The sequence below is a fragment of the Trachemys scripta genome, chromosome 1, assembly GCF_013100865.1.
Source record: "Trachemys scripta elegans isolate TJP31775 chromosome 1, CAS_Tse_1.0, whole genome shotgun sequence".
Taxonomy (NCBI): Eukaryota; Metazoa; Chordata; order Testudines; family Emydidae; genus Trachemys; species Trachemys scripta.
The window spans coordinates 61,251,668-61,268,448 of record NC_048298.1 but is presented as its reverse complement, the minus strand read 5'-3'; the positions used below and the strand labels follow the sequence as shown (position 1 = coordinate 61,268,448).

Below are 16,781 nucleotides of genomic sequence, written 5' to 3'. Positions count from 1 at the left end.
ACGTGGGGCTCCAGTTTTGTGGTTTTCCAAAAGTATTTTATGTGCATTTTTCAGGAGCACACTGGAGGGGCAGGAGCAGCTGCATATCCCCCAGTTTAGGGGGATGTTTTCGAGGATGTTCTGCATCTTAGAGCTCCCATAATATTTTCTAATCATCTGACATGCTTTGAAGGAAGTGGTGAGATGCTAACGAATGGAGTAAACATGTTTAAAGCCCGCGGAAGTCAGTTTAAATGAGCTCACTAGAAATCCCCACACACTTCCAATCAGTACTTCCGAAGCCTGCGAATTATGGCAAACAAAACCTCCAGCTCGGTGCTTCCCCATGCAGCCCCTGCAAAGCTGCAAGCTTAATTGGTTGCATCCGCAGGCAAAATCCCCGCAGCATACACCGCTTCAGAGGGGGTGAAAAAAAGCCGGACTCGGGGAAGCAGTGTGGCAATGTCACTCCAGGAAAGGAAAGGGGGGGGACACAAGTCTAGCAAGCTTCAACCCGAGTCGGGTCCTGCAAGCGAAGAGGGGCCCGATGCGCCCCTTTTTGGAGTCCCTGAAACTGACCAGGGGTGCAAAGCGAGGGGGGGGGGCCGCCAGAACCCGGAACAGCCCCCCCAGCCCCCCCCCCCCCGGAGGTGGAAGAACGACCTGCCTGGCAAAGGGCTCCGGAAATGCAAAAGGTGTTGTGACTGCGGCGCTGCCCCCCTCCAGCAGCCTCCCCCCGCCGCCGGGAGTGGGGGGCACCTTCGTGCACACCAAGGGGGGCGGGGGGGGACCAAAAGCCAAGCGATTTGCAGCCGCACCCCCCAGCCCCAGGATGTAGGGGTTGGGCTGGTCAAGCTCGGAGGCGGCAGCAGCCCCCGGTGGGACCCGACCCCCACAGCCCCGGAGCTTGCAAAGGCTCCGAGAGGAGGGAGCCGGCGCAGCTCAGTCCCTTCGCCCTCTCGCAATTTCAAACTCTGCTCGGGGATGACCCAGCGCGCGCTGGTTGGCCGGCTCTGCGCTGCTCCATGCTGCACGTTTCCATTGAACAGCGCTGCCACCGCCACCACGCCGCGCACAATAGCCAGCGCCTCTGCCCGGCAACCCACCCCGCGCCGCCGCTGCGCCTTTCCCCCCTCCGGCGGGCAGCTCCGGCCCCTCTCCCGGCGCGTGCGGCGGAGCCTCTTCAGTGCTTAGCGGGGAAGGGAGAGCAACAAAGCCCCCCCCCCCCCGCACCCCTGCCGCCTTGTCCCGTCCCCAGGACTCCAGTGGCAGCGGGAGCCCGTCCATGGCCACGCTCGGCTCCTCCCGCGCGCGCTCCGTGTAGGGAGCGGGTACTGACTTGTGGCTGCTTCCTGGGTCTGCCCCGTCCTCTCTTCTGAGGCGCTGTGGCTGCAGGTTGCTCCTGGGCAGCAGTGGAAGTGGAAGGCTGGCCGGCTCCTTCCCCTCGTGTGCTCATCCTGCCGCTGCCGCTGCTCAGCCGGGAACAATCGCTCCGAGCACCTTGAAAGCTGGGGAGGGGGGTGCGGGGGGGATTCAACCCGAGCGCTCGCCGCTCGCTGCCACCACCGCACACCGGACGTCCTGGTGCTGCCAAAAAGGAGAGAAGGGGAGGAGGAGGAGGTGATGGTGGTAGCGGTGCTGGTGGTGGAGGAGGAGGGGGGGACTCTGCTCTCTTCTCTCCCGTACGCTTTGGGAACAGGGATCGCTAGTAACGCGGAGCAATTCAAGAAGGGGGGTGGGGAAGGAGGGAGAGAGGGTGAATTGCAGCCCTACAAATGCCAGGAGGGGGGACCGCTGCAAGCAGAGCAGGAGCAAACCAAGTGGGGGGGGGAATATCTTCTTGCCAAAATGAGACGCAAGCGGTGGCTATCGCCCGGGGATCGGCTCAGGACCCAGTAAGAGAAGACACATTGGAAAGGCACGGGGGACTCGGCCCTCTTGCCAGGAGTCATGCACACTGTGGAGATGGGGGGCTCGGGAGCGGCAGCGAAAGAGCGATCATTTGAAAAAAGAGAGAGCGAGAGCGAGCGAGCGAGAGCTGTGGTGTCTGTGATGTGAGCTGCTGGGGCTAGAAATATTATTAGGCGAGTCCTGCCCACGGATTAAACTGGGATGAGTAAAAACAAAAACACCTTTGCCCGTGGGTGGAAAAAATAGGAGGGGGCTCTGTGAAAAAAAAAATACGAGGAGGAGTAGGAGGCAGGGCGAAAAACCTAGGATCGGGGGCTGGACCTGGGCCAGATAAAACATTAGAAATACAGCAGCAGTGGAAGCAGAGGCAGGCTAGAGCACACTGAGACCAACTCACGTGTCCAGCACCGTTCATGCCCAACTCGCTGCTGCAGGTTTAAAGGGACAGACCGGGGATTCCCACTGCCCCCAGTCCTCTGCCATAGGTGCTGGAACTAGGGATGCTGCCGGCACGTCGAGCTTGAAGTAATAATAACAACCCAAATATATGGTGTTCACCTTCAGCACGCCCACTATAAAAAGTGTCTCAGCACCACAGGTCCTCTCTCTCAAACCTGAACTAGCCAAGTTTGGGCAGCTGAACAAATGCACCTCAGCTCCTCTACTACAGCTTGTCAGGCAACCTTTCTAATAGCTGCTTGTTTGCTTCCTCCAGTGACTTCGTTATTTTGTCCTGCCCCATCCACTTCAACCTCCAAATCTCTATTCAAAGGCTCCAAATGAAAGGTATAAGAAATCCAATAAGGTACGATGCAAATAGCATCTGATTCAGAAGTTGATATTTCTGATGCAAATAAAGAATAATTTGAAAAGTAAGATATCTACACCAGTATATGGCACAGAGATGCACTAGTTGCATTGATAGATAATCTCCTTACACCCACGGAAAAGGGCAAACACTAGTACTTCTAGACCTCTCATCAGCCTTCTGTACAATTAACCACTAAGTGCTGGCTCACCAGGTTCACTTCTCCTCCACAAGACCTCTAGATCCACATGCAGCAGTCCTGAAGTTTTGGTGCTGCCTTCCCTCTTATATGTCTAACTAGATTCTCAATATTACAGCTGCACTTGCTGAGAATGAGACAATGCAGTTACTCATCTCTACTTAGACTCTGAAAGAAAAACAGCTCCTGGATAAAGTGCAGCTGGCTCAAAATGAAACTTGCTTGGGTGGAAGTGATACTGATGGGAAAGAGGAACTTTAAGGGACTGATTGAAGCCCTTTGTCAAAAGGTGTGTCCTCTAACTGTCTAGGAGGTGCACGGGTTAAAAATCTTACCAAACCCATCAGCTAGCATCCAGAAGTGTCTTCTCCCATCTTTGGCCATTCTTTCCTCTCAGATGCAGACCTAGCCACAGTTATTCGTGCCTTTATCTTGGCAAGGGTGGACTTACTCTACATGGAGCTGATCGTGAAGGCTACACGAAGGATTCCATCTCCCAAAACAGAACACTGGGAGCATCACACTAGTGCTCCATAGGCTACTGTCACCTCTCATCTAATTCCATATCCACTTCAAGGTTTGGGTCCTTATCTTCAAAGCTCTCAATATGTTAAGATGTAGATGCCTCCAGGACTGTCTCTTTCTGCTTTAATAAGGGGAGGGATAGCTCAGTGGTTTGAACATTAGCCTGTTAAACCTAGGGTTGTGAGTTCAATCCTTAAGGAGGCCACTTAGGGATCTGGGGCAAAATCAGTACTTGGTCCTGCTAGTGAAGGCAGGGGGCTGGACTCCATTGTCTTTCAGGGTCTCTTCCAGTTCTATGAGATAGGTATATCTCCATTTATTGACAATGGGGCCAAGCAGCAATAAAACCCAGTTTGAAACAGAGCCCACAAAGCAACTAGCCATGAAGACAGAAATAGCCCTGAGATTTTACAGATGGACTATCACAAGAATCCTACAGACAGAAAGCCACTTTGAACGACATTCAGTTTTCTTCACATTGTGAAGAAATCTGTAGAGCCCTGTAAATCTCTGGATATCCGGGGATCATGTTTGCAGATGGATGCAGATCCAAATGTTATATCTAGAGCTCTGCAAATCTGTGGATATCTGCTTTATATCCATGGACCATGTTTGCGGATCGCCGATCGGATGAGGATACAAATTTTGTATCCACACAGGGCTCTAGAAATCTGAAGATCTCCAAGTCCATCCAGTACATCAAAAGATTTAATTGTTGCACAAAAGAGCAAGATTTCAAACAAAGATCATAAAATCAATAGTTTCAGGTGTAGCAGTAAATAATTTTTATAACATCCATTCATCTTGTTGATGTCTCTGTAAGACAATGGTACATAAGATTCCTATGATCTTTTATCTCCAAAACCACTGTTCTTATTGATTCATCCCATATGGGCTATTAATAGTCCTGTGTGTCTTCACCAAGTTCTTAACAGTTCTGGTGACAATGCTATGATTCAAAGGTATTAATGTAATGTCATCATCAGACAACATTCACATCAGACAACTGTCCAGAACTATCTTACTCTGAAATCTGTCTTACTTTGAAAGCTGTTCAGGACAGGGGCTGTCACTTTCTGTACTTTTTTCAGAGTAGCAGCCGTGTTAGTCTGTATCCACAAAAAGAACAGGAGTACTTGTGGCACCTTAGAGACTAACAAATTTATTACAGCATACGCTTTCGTGGGCTACAGCCCACTTCTTCGGATGCATATAGAGTGGAACATATATTGAGGAGATATATATACACACATACAGAGAGCATGAACAGGTGGGAGTTGTCTTACCAACTCTGAGAGGCCAATTAAGTACGAGAAAAAAACTTTTGAAGTGATAATCAAGATAGCCCAGTACAGACAGTTTGATAAGAAATGTGAGAATACTTACAAGGGGAAATAGATTCAATGTTGTTCGTATTGTACGTAGCATGATGGAATTTTAATCCTGGTTGGGCAATACAAATGAATAACAATAACAACAGAAAACAAATAAGTGTTATCATCTGAGATATAAAGGGCCATGAGTTCATCACTCATCTGTAGCTGAGTGTATTTCCTCATCCCCTGAAAACCGCTACAACTTGAATCAACATGGTATTCCTGATCTACCAAAGAAGGAAGAATTTATAATACTGTAAAAATCTGCCTCTGACTAATCAAACAGCTTGATTTTAATTCAAGCCACTCATATCCAGGGAACCTGAACACAGAAGCAGAGAGGACATATAGCACTCAGAATGGATTTCAAGCAGCAACGTTTTTGAGGCAACTGCTCACAAGCAGATGTTTGCATCAAATGTTATCAAAAGGTGAGCAAATATTTCTCAAAGGACACAATAGTATGAGGAACAGATGCTGTCTGCCCACCCTGGCTGAAGATACTTGTAACAGGCAGGGCCATTCTATGCATTCCCCTGTGCCCAAGAGTGGCACTGCAGGTGATCCTCACCTTTCTTTCCCCCAACTTGGCATCAATAAATTATCTTGCACAGATCAGAGTGATAAGAAGCCAAAACAAACTAGTCAAAATAAGTATATCTTCTTTAATGGAGCTCCAGGGAAGGAGCACTTGGAAATAACAGTTCACAGATCATTACTTCAGGACCTGGGTTCACAGCTCCCCAAACAAAGTCTCTGTGCCTGGTCAGGCTAGCCTTCTGGAGATGGAGAGAGCTCACCACCCTTTTGCAGACTGTTCAGCTTCCATTCTCTTCCCGCTCTGCTCAGCTTCCTCTTCCTGTTTAAACAGGTCACTAGAACAGAGTGGGGAGTCTTCTGCATTATCCCCAGGCTGTTCTGTTTGTGAGTTCCACCCTGGCCCTTAAATGGGCCTACATACTCCTACACAACCTTCTTATGCACTTTCCCACTAATCTTACTGCCGAGCAAGTTCTCAAGTGGCCATGTAGCCTTGGTTTTCCACACTAGTGGTCAGTGGAGATGATATCTAGAACCAATTCCTTTTAACAGCTACCCAATCTTGTCAAGTAAGGATCATTGTTCCACTTAGACCCTGTATCCCTGAATTTGATGTTGTGTTCATTAAATGGAGCAGGCATAAAGAAGAACGATGACAGCCTGACTGGAATACCCTACTTTCCTCTAGGAAACACTGCATAAGGTTTTGGCTTAGCTTTAAGCATTAGTCTATCAACAAAGATCACAATCCCAAGAATTATTATTATTATTATTTGATTCTGTAGCAGCTATCATGAGATAAGTATTTTACGCACATAAACGAATGCATGGTCTCTGCCCCAAAGAGCTTACAAGCTTATCATTCGGAAGAGAAGAATTGGAGATTTATTTATTTAAATACTTAGATTTTTATTAAATGTGCCATGTATCCTGGATTATGTAACATTTAAAACACCGATCTATTTTATTAAATAAATTAATTAATTCCTGCTTACATATTTAGTTATTCAGGCTCAGTAAAAATCATAGCTTTTAAAGACAGAAGGGATGATTAGATCATCTAGTCTGGCTTCCCTCATAACACCATAGAATTTCCACAGTATCAAGCCCCATAACTTCTGCTTGAGCCAGAGCATATCTTTTAGAAAGACCTCACTCTTCATTATAAATTATAGGTTAAAAAGTTATGTAAGATTATACATTTTAAAAATAATTTCCCTGGCTCATTTTTCAATCTACCCCTTTCTCAAAAGCCTGGGAAAACAGACAGAATTTGAACTATGTCCTGACGTCAACGGGCTCATGCTGTGTTATACTAAGGGGACACACAAGTCCCATAGACAAGAGCCCTTCTCTGAGTACACACTGCCAATAACTCCCACCTGTGTTAGCCAGAGTCTCAGATGCTCTTACACAACACAAGATGCAAAGGAAAGATAGGAAGAATAGTAAGAAGCCAACATGACTCCATCCAGAGCTCTTCAATGAAAATCAAAAAGGAATACTACAAAAAGTAGAAACACACGGACAAATTGTTAAGGAGGAGCACAAAAGACTAGCACAAGCATATAGGGACAAAAACAGAAAGGTAAATGCACAGAATGAGTTACATTTAGCAAGGGGCATAAAAGGCAATAAGAAGAGGTTCTTTAAATACATTAAGTTCAAGAGAAAGATGAAGGAAAAAGTAGATTCTCTACTTAGGAGGGAAGGAGTGCTAATGACTGATGTCACGAAGACTGAGGTGTTTAATGCCTTTTTGCTTCAGTCTTCACTAAAAAGGTTAATGGTGACCAGATACTCAACACGATTAATATTAACAACAAGGACAAAGGAGTGCAAGCCAAAATAGGGAAAGAACAGGTTAAAGAATATTTAGATTAATTAGATGTAGTCAAGTCAGCAGGGCCTAATGAAATTCATCCCAGGGTACTTAAGGAACTAGCTGAAGCAATCTCGGAACCATTAGCAATTATCTTGGGGAACTCATATAGGACAAGTGTGATCCCAGAGGACTGGAGAAGGGAAAATATAGTATCCATCTTTAAAACAGGGAACAAAGGGAATTTAGGGAATTATAGACCAGTCAGCCTAACTTTGATACCAGGAAAGATACTGGAGCAAATTAATAAGAAATCAGTTTGTAAACATCTAAAGCAGTGGTTCTTAACCTTTACTGCAGCCTGCACCCCTTTGAGTCTCAAAATATGTTCTCGCACCCTTTATCAAAAATCAAAATATGTTCTCCCACTTCTTAAACCTAAAAAATATGTTCTCGCACCCTTAAACCTAGATATATTTTTGTTTGTATATTACAGTAATCCTTAAAAAATGTATAATGTTAATAAATACATAAGTTTGATTAAACAATGTAGTTGTATTTACGTGCCTGTGCTTAATTTGTGTTTTCGATGATTTACCTTCTAACAAAATCTAGCATGGCTCACACCCCCAGAAAGGGCATCTCGCACCCCCAGGGGGTGCGTGCACCTAAGGTTAAGAACCACTGATCTAAAGGATAATAGGGTTTAAAAAATAGCCAACATGGATTTATCAAGAACAAATCATGCCAACCATTCTTCTTTGACAGGGTTACTGGCTTAGTGATTAGGGGGAAGCAGTAGATGTGATATATCTTGATTTTAGTGAGGCTTTTGACACAGTCCCACATTACATGTTCATAAGCAAACTAGAGAAATGTGGCCGAGGTGAAATTACTATAAGGTAGTTGCAAAACTGACTGAAAGACTACTCAAAGAGTAGTTACCAACGGTTCACAGTCAAACTGGGAGGACTTATCTACTGGGATCCTGGAAGAGTCAGTCCTAGTTCAATATTTTCATCAATGACTTGGATAACGGAATGGAGAGTACGTTCATAAAATTTACAGATGACACCAAGCTGGGAGGGGTTGCAAACACTGTGGAAGACAGGATCAGAATTCAAAACGACCATGACAAATTGGAGAATTGCTCTGAAACCAATAAGATGAAATTCAATAAAGAGAAGTGAAAATATATCACTTAGGAAGGAAAAATCAAATGCACAACTACAAAACAGGAAATAACTGGGTGGGTAATAGTACCGCTGAAAAAAATCTGGGAGTTATAGTGAATTACAAATTGCATAAGAGTCAACAATGTGATGCAGTTGTGAAAAAGGCTAATATCATTCTGAAGTATATTAACAGGAGTGTCATATGTAAGCTATGGGATGGAGGAGTAATTGTCCCACTCTGCTTGGCACTGGTGAGGTCTCAGCTGGAGTACTGTGTCCAGTTCTGGGAACACACTTTAAGAAAGATGTGGATAAATTGGAGATAGTTCAGAGGAGAGCAGCAAAAATGATGAAAGGTTTAAAAAACCTAACATGAGGAAAGATTAAAGAATCTAGGCATGGTGAGTCTAGAGAAAAGAAGACTGATGGGACAACCTGATAGTCTTTAAATATGTTAAGGGCTATTACAGAAGACAGTGATCAATTGTTCTCCTTGTCCACTGAATGGAGGACAAGAAGTAATGGGCTTAATTTGCAGCAAGACAGATTTAGGCTCGCTGTTAGGAAAAACTTTCCAACTCTAAGGTTAGTTAAACACTAGAATAGGCTTCCAATGGAGGTTGTGGAATTCCCATCATTGGACATTTTAAAGAATAAGTTGGACACATACACCTGTCAGAGATGGTGTAGGTTTACTTGGTCCTGCCTCAGAGCTGTGGGCAGGGCTAGCTGACTTCTTGAGGTCCCTTGCAGCCCTGCATTTCTGTGATTCTATCAGTGGTCTTTCAGGTGGCTAGATATCCTTGAATGCTGCAAAACAGCCTATAGGCCGCAGCATAAGCACATGTGCTAGATGGTGCTTGGCCATTGTTTGAGTGTTCTTAGAAAGGGTGCAAAGAGCAAGGAACAACTGAAGTGCAAAGACCTCTCTCTCCTAACATTCACAAGGGAGCTATGTGTTGGGATGAAGGTAAGTTTTGGCAGCAACTTTTACAGTGCCAGCAAGCAAGGATTTCTGGACATGGACAGGGAAGCAGTTTGCAACATTCTAAGGCACTGTGCAGCATGTACTCTCCCTCTGCTTCTTAGAGGTGCAAGAAGGATTGCACCTTCTAAGAGACAGACCCTCCTGGAGCAGGTCCTAGAGTGACCTGGCTCGGCAGTGCCCTGAATGCTGGGTTAGTAACTTAAAGGCACAGTCTAGCCCAGTGGTTCTCAAACTTATTTGATTGGGCCCCCTTCTTTGTATCTGTAGTTGTTCACACCACTCCCCCCAAAAAACATATTCTGCCACCCAGCTTTGAAGGCAGAGCAGAGAGCAGCGGCTGCTGGCTGGGAGCCCAGCTCTGAAAGCAGCGCCATGCCAGCAGGAGCACAGAAGTAAGGGTGGCAATATGAAAAGTGCTATTCATCATTATCACTTTTCACAGCAGGCTTAGCATCCCATCGCCACCCTTACTTCTGCGCTGCTGCTTCCACCCTGGGGCTGACAGCTGGAGCCCCACCGCCTCCAGGTGAGGGATTAGGGGGACGGGGAGGGAAGGAGAGGCTGAGCCTGGGCCGCCTCCTGGTGAGGGATTGACCAGGGGGCAGAGGGAAGAGCCCAGGAGGCAGGACTGCAGCTGGCAGCCCCAGTGCGGTGAGGCTCCAGCCTCTGGCTTTCCTCTTTATCCCCCCCATCCCATGTGTGCATGGCCCTTCTGCATGATCCCCAGCCACTTGGGGCTAAGAGCCAGAGCTCTTAAAAAAAACAAAAAAAGCACATAGCTCGTGCCTCCCTTGACACATTCTCACACCTCCTTGGGAGGCCCACCCCATAGCTTGAGAACCACTGATCTAGCCCTATAGGTGCAAGTGGCTACGCTATCCAGTGAACAGACAGCTGAGGCAGGTCTGGCTATATTCCCCTGTATCGTGGGTCATCAGAGTGTCCAAACTCATAAATCCATTTCAGGAACAGTATTGCCCTCCTTGGAACCTAAACTGGGGACTCTAGGAACTCACCAAATAACCTTCTGAGGCAACATCTTTTGTATATTGACTGTCTATCCATGGAAAACTCACCCTTCCAGGAGGAGAATTGGATTCCTGAGAATATCACCTTCATTTATGAATAACGTATCTCTCATTTTCACTGGTCCTGTTTGATTAGGCTCCCTTCATTCTGCAGGAATACAAAGCACAAGAAAGAAAAACATGGGCACAAACTGTATGTGTGAAGAACCTTAGTGTATGTATCAGAGGGACCAGAGTGAACTGCAAATCTTCCACTCTTCTCTTTCATTCCACCCAAACTGCTGGGATCAAAGGAACTGCTGCCTTAAAAGTCAATGATCTGCAGATGGCTGAGATAATGCATGAGGGAAGCAAAATTGAAATTGACAAACAAGACCCAGAAAAAAATTTAAGGCTCACCCTCAGGCCTTGTCGACACTGGGGAATTTTTACAGAAAATTCCCACCATTGCTAATATGAGTGCAGCTGCACCGTCTTTAGCAATGCTGGGAGCCCTTACACAGAAGGGTTTTCATCTCCAGAGCCATTTTCAGCGCTGTGTCAATTAACCCCACTCAAAACAGGGTTAATTGACACAATGCTGAAAACGGCTGCCGGAGCCGGAAAGCCGTCTACACTAAGGATCCCATTGTTGCTAACATTGGTGCAGCTGCACTGGAATTAGCAAATGTGGGATTTTTTTTTTTTTTTTTTTTTTTTGGTAAAAGTTCCTCTGTGGAAACACTGTCTCAAAGTGTAGTATATCCACCTTGTGGCCCAAAAGTTCCTTGGTTTCAGCCCAAGAAATATGCAGAGCTGCAACCAGGTTTCAACATTATACACAGGATTTCTGGTACAATCTTTGTGATGCAAAGAGAAGGCTCTCTAAGAGGAAGTCTCTGTATTAATATCTATTCTGTTATAAATTCTGTTTATTAGATTTATTTTGGATAGCTTTGTTTCTCTTCTATGTTCTTGGGATTGTCATTGCTTGTTACTTTCCACTAGTGCAGATGTGGGAGGAAGAAGAAAGGAAGATCTCTTGTCTGGTAATTCCATTTCAATTATTAATATGTTTGTTAGTCCAGAATCATCCTGTAATTCAGAGGTTTTTTCCATATGAAGATCTGATTCTTTGCATTTGGGCTGGAGACTCTTGTTTATTTAATGCAAATAAATATATACGGGCCTAATTCTGCCACCCTCACTCATGCTAAGTAGCACCTTACTTTGTGAATACTGCTATTTATTTCACATGGAGTAAGGTACACTCAGTATGAGGAAGGGTGACAGAAGTAGTCCATCAATTAGTTTCTATGCATCTTTGAAAATGCCTGAAAGGGTCTGGGTCTTCTGCCCTGCTGAGCAGGACTGACAGGTCTGTACTGCCCCTACTAATTGGGCAGGGAATTATTGTGGTAGAAATATTCCTTTTCCATAAAACTACTGATCTGGCAAACATTAATGATCACATTTTCAAAAGGCTGTGCAAGCCTGGGTTGTGAGAGCGCATAGAAACAGGCCCACACAAACCTCAATTTGAGGCCCCAGTCCGGCAAAGCATTTAAGCACAGCTGCCAAGTTTTGAGCAGCTTCATGTGTGACCATTTATGCAAATCAATACATCAGCTAATTTGCATATCTTTGTAAACTTCTGCTTTTGGTCAACACACCCAGCCCAAAGTAATGGGGAGGAGGAGGGACAAAAGAGAAGGAGCTGCCGAATACTTAACAGTGGTTAAGGGTAGGGAGTAGAGTGCTGGGGTGAGTGGCAGGTACTAGATGTGTTGATAGGTGAAAACTGGTGGATGTCTAAAGATGCCAGGAGCTAGGTAGGGAGGCAGCTGGGTGCTTTTTGGAGGGAAGATGGAAGTTATTTGGTGAAGTGGCTGGGTGAGGATATGGCTGGGAAAAGGTGGCGTCTGGCTGTGTGGGGAGAAGCTAGGGGAGGATTGTCTAGGGTAGAAGCTGAGCGGGAAGTTTGGATCTGGCTGGCGATTTCCGGAAGGGGAAGCTGGGAGCCAGCTGAGTGAAAGGAAGCTGAATGGGGTCTGTCTGGGGCCAGTACTGGGCACCCTTCATCTCTGTCCCAACTACGGCCACCAAGTGCTCTTTCCCCACTCTGATCCAGCAGTGGAAGAAGAGGCAGAGGTGCAGAGAGGTCTTTGAGTTACCTGCAGAGCAGGTGCTACAGCAGGCCCCAGGGACCAGGAGAGGCTGCAGGCCATCACCTCTGCCCAGCTGATATATAACGTGTAGCTGAGCAGCAGGAATTAATGATAGAGCTCTGAAGTCATGAGTGTCACAATAGACGCATAGCACTTCGCAGCAACATTTAAGCATATGCATAGTGTGTGATCTAGCAAACCACTGAAGTGCACACATTGGGTGTTCCACAGATACCTGATGAAAGGTGCAGAAGTGTACATGTCCTTTTGCACGCAATTTTGAAAATTTGGTCAAAAGCTCCCATCCCCAAACTCTGTAGAATCTTCTCTTTTTTCAATATTAGGAGTGCGAGCTTGCATATTTTGATACGATTCTTTGTCATTAAAAGTATTTAAGACTAGCTCATTTTTCTCTGCAATGAGTTGAATTATTTCCTTTTTAGACCTTCCAGAATTAACTACACCATATCCAAATATTGGCTGCAGTCCACATGTTTTAGATCATTTTCTATAATAGTCCTGTTGTTATAGAATGCTATATGTGTGTGTGAGAGAGAGAGAGACAGACATACAATTATTTGGAATGAGAAATCGTAGTATATTAATTCCATAAGTGTTTTTTAAAAATAGTAAAATACAAGAGAGAAAACTCTGAGTAGTGAAAGTAAAGACTTTTAAGGTTTTAACTTCTGCTTGTGCTAGTTAATGCTTCTGATCCCAGCACATTATGGTACTATATGTATACTAATAACATTATTAACTCACCTTTTCTTGATGTATAATTTTCAAACAAAGATCAATTTAATGTTGCTTATTCAGAATTCCATGTTCCCTCCTTTTTGACTTAATCATTTAGAATGTATCTTTCTGATTTAATCCTCAGAATTTGTTGATTCATTGTGACCTGACACGAGAAGATGAAACGAAGGTGACAGTTGAAAATCCTTGTTCTTCACAAGAAATCAAAGACAGAGATCTGTATCCTGTCAAGACTTTTAGGACTTCACAAAAGCAGATACTGCAAGCCTGGGACTATTCATGTGGAAAAGGTGAACAAGATTTGATGGGGGTACAAAACAAACTTTAACTGAAACAAGGTCAAAGAATGAAATACACTTTGCCCATTTAGCACCATAATGTGCTGGTGAAGTTCATGAGGACTGGATTGAGAATTGCCCTCCCATCCTCACCTGGGGACAGGATGAAGCCAATAGATCTGTGCCCATGTCACCTTTTACCCAGCTCTTTCCCCCCCCCCTCGCCCCCCACACACACTCACTCTCCCAGCATGGAGGAGCTGTAGAAATCCCTTGTACTGGCCAATCCAGTTGTCACCCACCTTGTAGGGAGCTGATTCAGAGATAAAGTGGTGCTGACAGCCCTATGTATACCCTTTGTGCTGGAGTGAATTTCACCCAAAGAGAACACATTCAGCTTCTGTAACTTTTCTTTTCAAGCTAAGACAAATTTCTGCTAAGGTCCATTAACAATACTTGTATTTTTAATCAGAATTCATTTTGTGCTGTATTTTCTTTGGAATTAACAATATTACAGCTTATGTGAAATACAAACAAATGAGGGAACAATTTTTACCTCCATGTATGAATAGCCTTTTGCAATTTGTCATTGTGATATATTTATCCTTTGAACTTTCAGTGAGCTCAGCTGAAAAAAATGCTTCTCTTCAGCACTTTACTGGAAAATATATTACACCATAGAAGCATATTACCATTTGAGTTTAGAAATTAGTGGCTAACTATATTTTTCTGCTCTATATTTTACAAATTGTATAGTAAATTATTTGGTATGCAGTAGATGCTTACTAGATACTTCAGAAGGTGTTAAAAAGTCAGCATTCCTATTCAAATTAATGTCTATAATGCGAACTTTCATTATGATTACTCTGGGTCTGGCTACTCAGGCACTACAAATTAGTATAATACAGTTTCAATTAAACAAGTTGTCAACAATGTACACAGAGGGACAGATTCTCAGCTGGTGTCAATGGTCGTTGTTTGGCTGGAGCAATGACTATTTGTCAGCAGTTGAAGATCTACCCTTGAATTTTTATCTACAGCCTCATGACTCAAATTCATAGTGTTATACGGCCATTGCACTCCTAACTACTGTATAGTCTAATAAAGTAGCATCGCTGGTGTTACTATTTTTAAATGATTTTTAAAAAAAATTTATGCTCACCCTAAATGGTCTACCATGGTTGACCTCACACATTTTCCAACTTTGATAACTAAATAGCTTTTCCTCCATATTCCTTACATGAGCAACTTAATTAGGAAGGCTGATCCTTGGGCTTGAGAGACATGGATTCAGTTCCCTGATCTGAAACAAACTTCTTGTGTGACTTTGGGCAATTCATTTAGTCTCTCTGCCACCGTTTCCCATCTATAAAATGGACATAATAGTGCCTGTGTACACAACCTCACATGGGTATTGTGAGAATAAGTATATTAAAGATTATGAGATGATCAGATATTAAGATAATGGGTTCCATAGTTCTTAAGAGAGAGAATAGTGCAAATACTGAGGTAAATTTGCTTAGTTATCTAAAGGCAAAGAAAATTTTTTGAAGTTTTTGAGTAAGACTGAAAATAGTAAGAAGGGGTCAAACCTAGATTTTCAAAGTCCTAACTATCCTATCTGCAAATATTCATGTTTTTTATTATTTTTCTAAGGATATTACTAAACATCCATGATATAATCACAAAAAAATGAAAACTCTCCAGGGCATGAGCTTAGTTGTATAATTAACATGGGTGGCTGAAAGAACAAAGTAAACCTGAAGCAAAACTTGTACCAAAACCACACCTAATTATATCTCGCTGCTTAAACCTGTCATAAATATCTGTGTTTGCTACACATCTGCCATTTAAGGTATGTATTATACGCAATGTTATGTGTTATTTAGATTTAAAAATTTAAAAACACAGCATGACAAGCTGTGTTACTATATTCACACATGCCTCAAGGGGCAGGGGTGTACATCCTAACATACTCATCAGACTGCATTGTAATTCAACCACTGCAGAGTTACAAATCATTTACATGATTATATTTTGTAAATAGTATACCGATTTCCTCTTGCTTATCCTTGTGTCACTCTGGAGCAAATCCATTTAAGGCAATGGAGTTATACTAGTGAGAGGAGAATCAGGCTCAATATAGATTTACATTTATTTGACCAAATCCTGAAGTCTTTACTCAGCACACCATGCTCTCCTCTGCTCCCATGAGCAAAGGGAACTGAAGCCTCTGGATCTTTTCCAGGGAAGGCAGAAAAGAGGGGAGATCCAGCTCTGAGGCATGTTTCCCTTTTTAGTTCACAGCCCCAGAGAAGCCCCTCTCTAGAAATCCAGATCTGTGATTGGGGAGGGCTGCAGATGGGGCAGAAGTCCTACCTTTTTAGGGTACATCTACACAGCAAAACAAACAAACAAAAAAATAACCTGGCAGTGTGTCTCAGAGCCCGGGTCATCTGTCTCAGTTTCTTAGCATTCCAAATAGCAGTGTAGACATTGGGGCTTGTGCTGAAGCCTAGGCTCTGACATGTCCCCTCTTGCCATGTCTCAGAACCCAGGCTCCAGCCTGAGCCCAAATGTTCACACTACTATCTCTAGCCCCACAGATGACCCGGAGCTCTGAGATTCACTGCTGCAGGGTTTCTTTTGCTGTGTAGATGTACCTGTGACAGGTTCCTCCCCAGGTGCCACCTGGAATTGGGGTACCACTGAGCCCTCTGACCCACCAGCCTGGGCTCCCTCTCACACTGTGCTGCTGTGACAATTTGCAAAGCCCTCCAAGCTTGCACTTTCACCAGCATTCACACAGGTAGGGACACACCCAGCTGCAGTCATGTGCAGGCTCTCTAACCACCAGCCTCCCAGCATAGGACCTCAGAGCAGTACCGTCCTGCCCTGATCAAATCTGGCCAGTATATGGGTTTAACACCCAGTCTACCTCTCCCTCAATGTTAAGAGGACCATGCACACCTGTGGTAACCAAGCTGAGATTTTCCCCAGACACCTTAGTCAAACACACACTGGTTTGGATTAAAACATAAAATAAGTTTATTAACTACAAAAAGATAGATTTTCAGTGATTATAAGTGATAGCAAACAGAGCAAAGCAGATTACCTAGTAAATAAACAAAACTGCAAGATGAGCTTAACATAGTAGATAGGTAGGATATGAATTAGCAAATTCTCACCCTGAGTGATAAACAGACTGGCAGATTCCTAAGGCACAAGCTGCCTTGGCTTTCAGCT

General features: G+C 44.3%; 1 protein-coding gene and 1 long non-coding RNA gene across 3 annotated transcripts in view; both read right to left on the bottom strand.

Moving 5' to 3' along the window:
* Positions 1–2,118, bottom strand: part of HMGA2 (high mobility group AT-hook 2) — a 184,371-nt gene extending 182,253 nt beyond the window's left edge. Inside the window, exon 1 of one of the 2 annotated variants that reach the window (XM_034770718.1) lies at positions 1,319–2,118. In XM_034770718.1, coding sequence (XP_034626609.1) covers positions 1,319–1,435 — 117 coding nt within the window. In that variant the 5' untranslated portion in view covers positions 1,436–2,118. Of the gene's footprint in view, positions 1–243; positions 568–1,318 lie in introns of those variants that run through there. The other variant, XM_034770728.1, reaches the window with a different exon arrangement.
* A 3,114-nt stretch (positions 2,119–5,232) lies between these two features.
* LOC117877585 overlaps positions 5,233–16,781 on the bottom strand; it is a 55,104-nt gene continuing 43,555 nt past the window's right edge. The window contains exons 2-4 of the long non-coding RNA XR_004645766.1: positions 13,264–13,402; positions 10,400–10,499; positions 5,233–5,673 (exon numbers count right to left, since the gene is read on the bottom strand). This is a non-coding gene — a long non-coding RNA (uncharacterized LOC117877585). The remainder of the gene's footprint in view (positions 5,674–10,399; positions 10,500–13,263; positions 13,403–16,781) is intronic.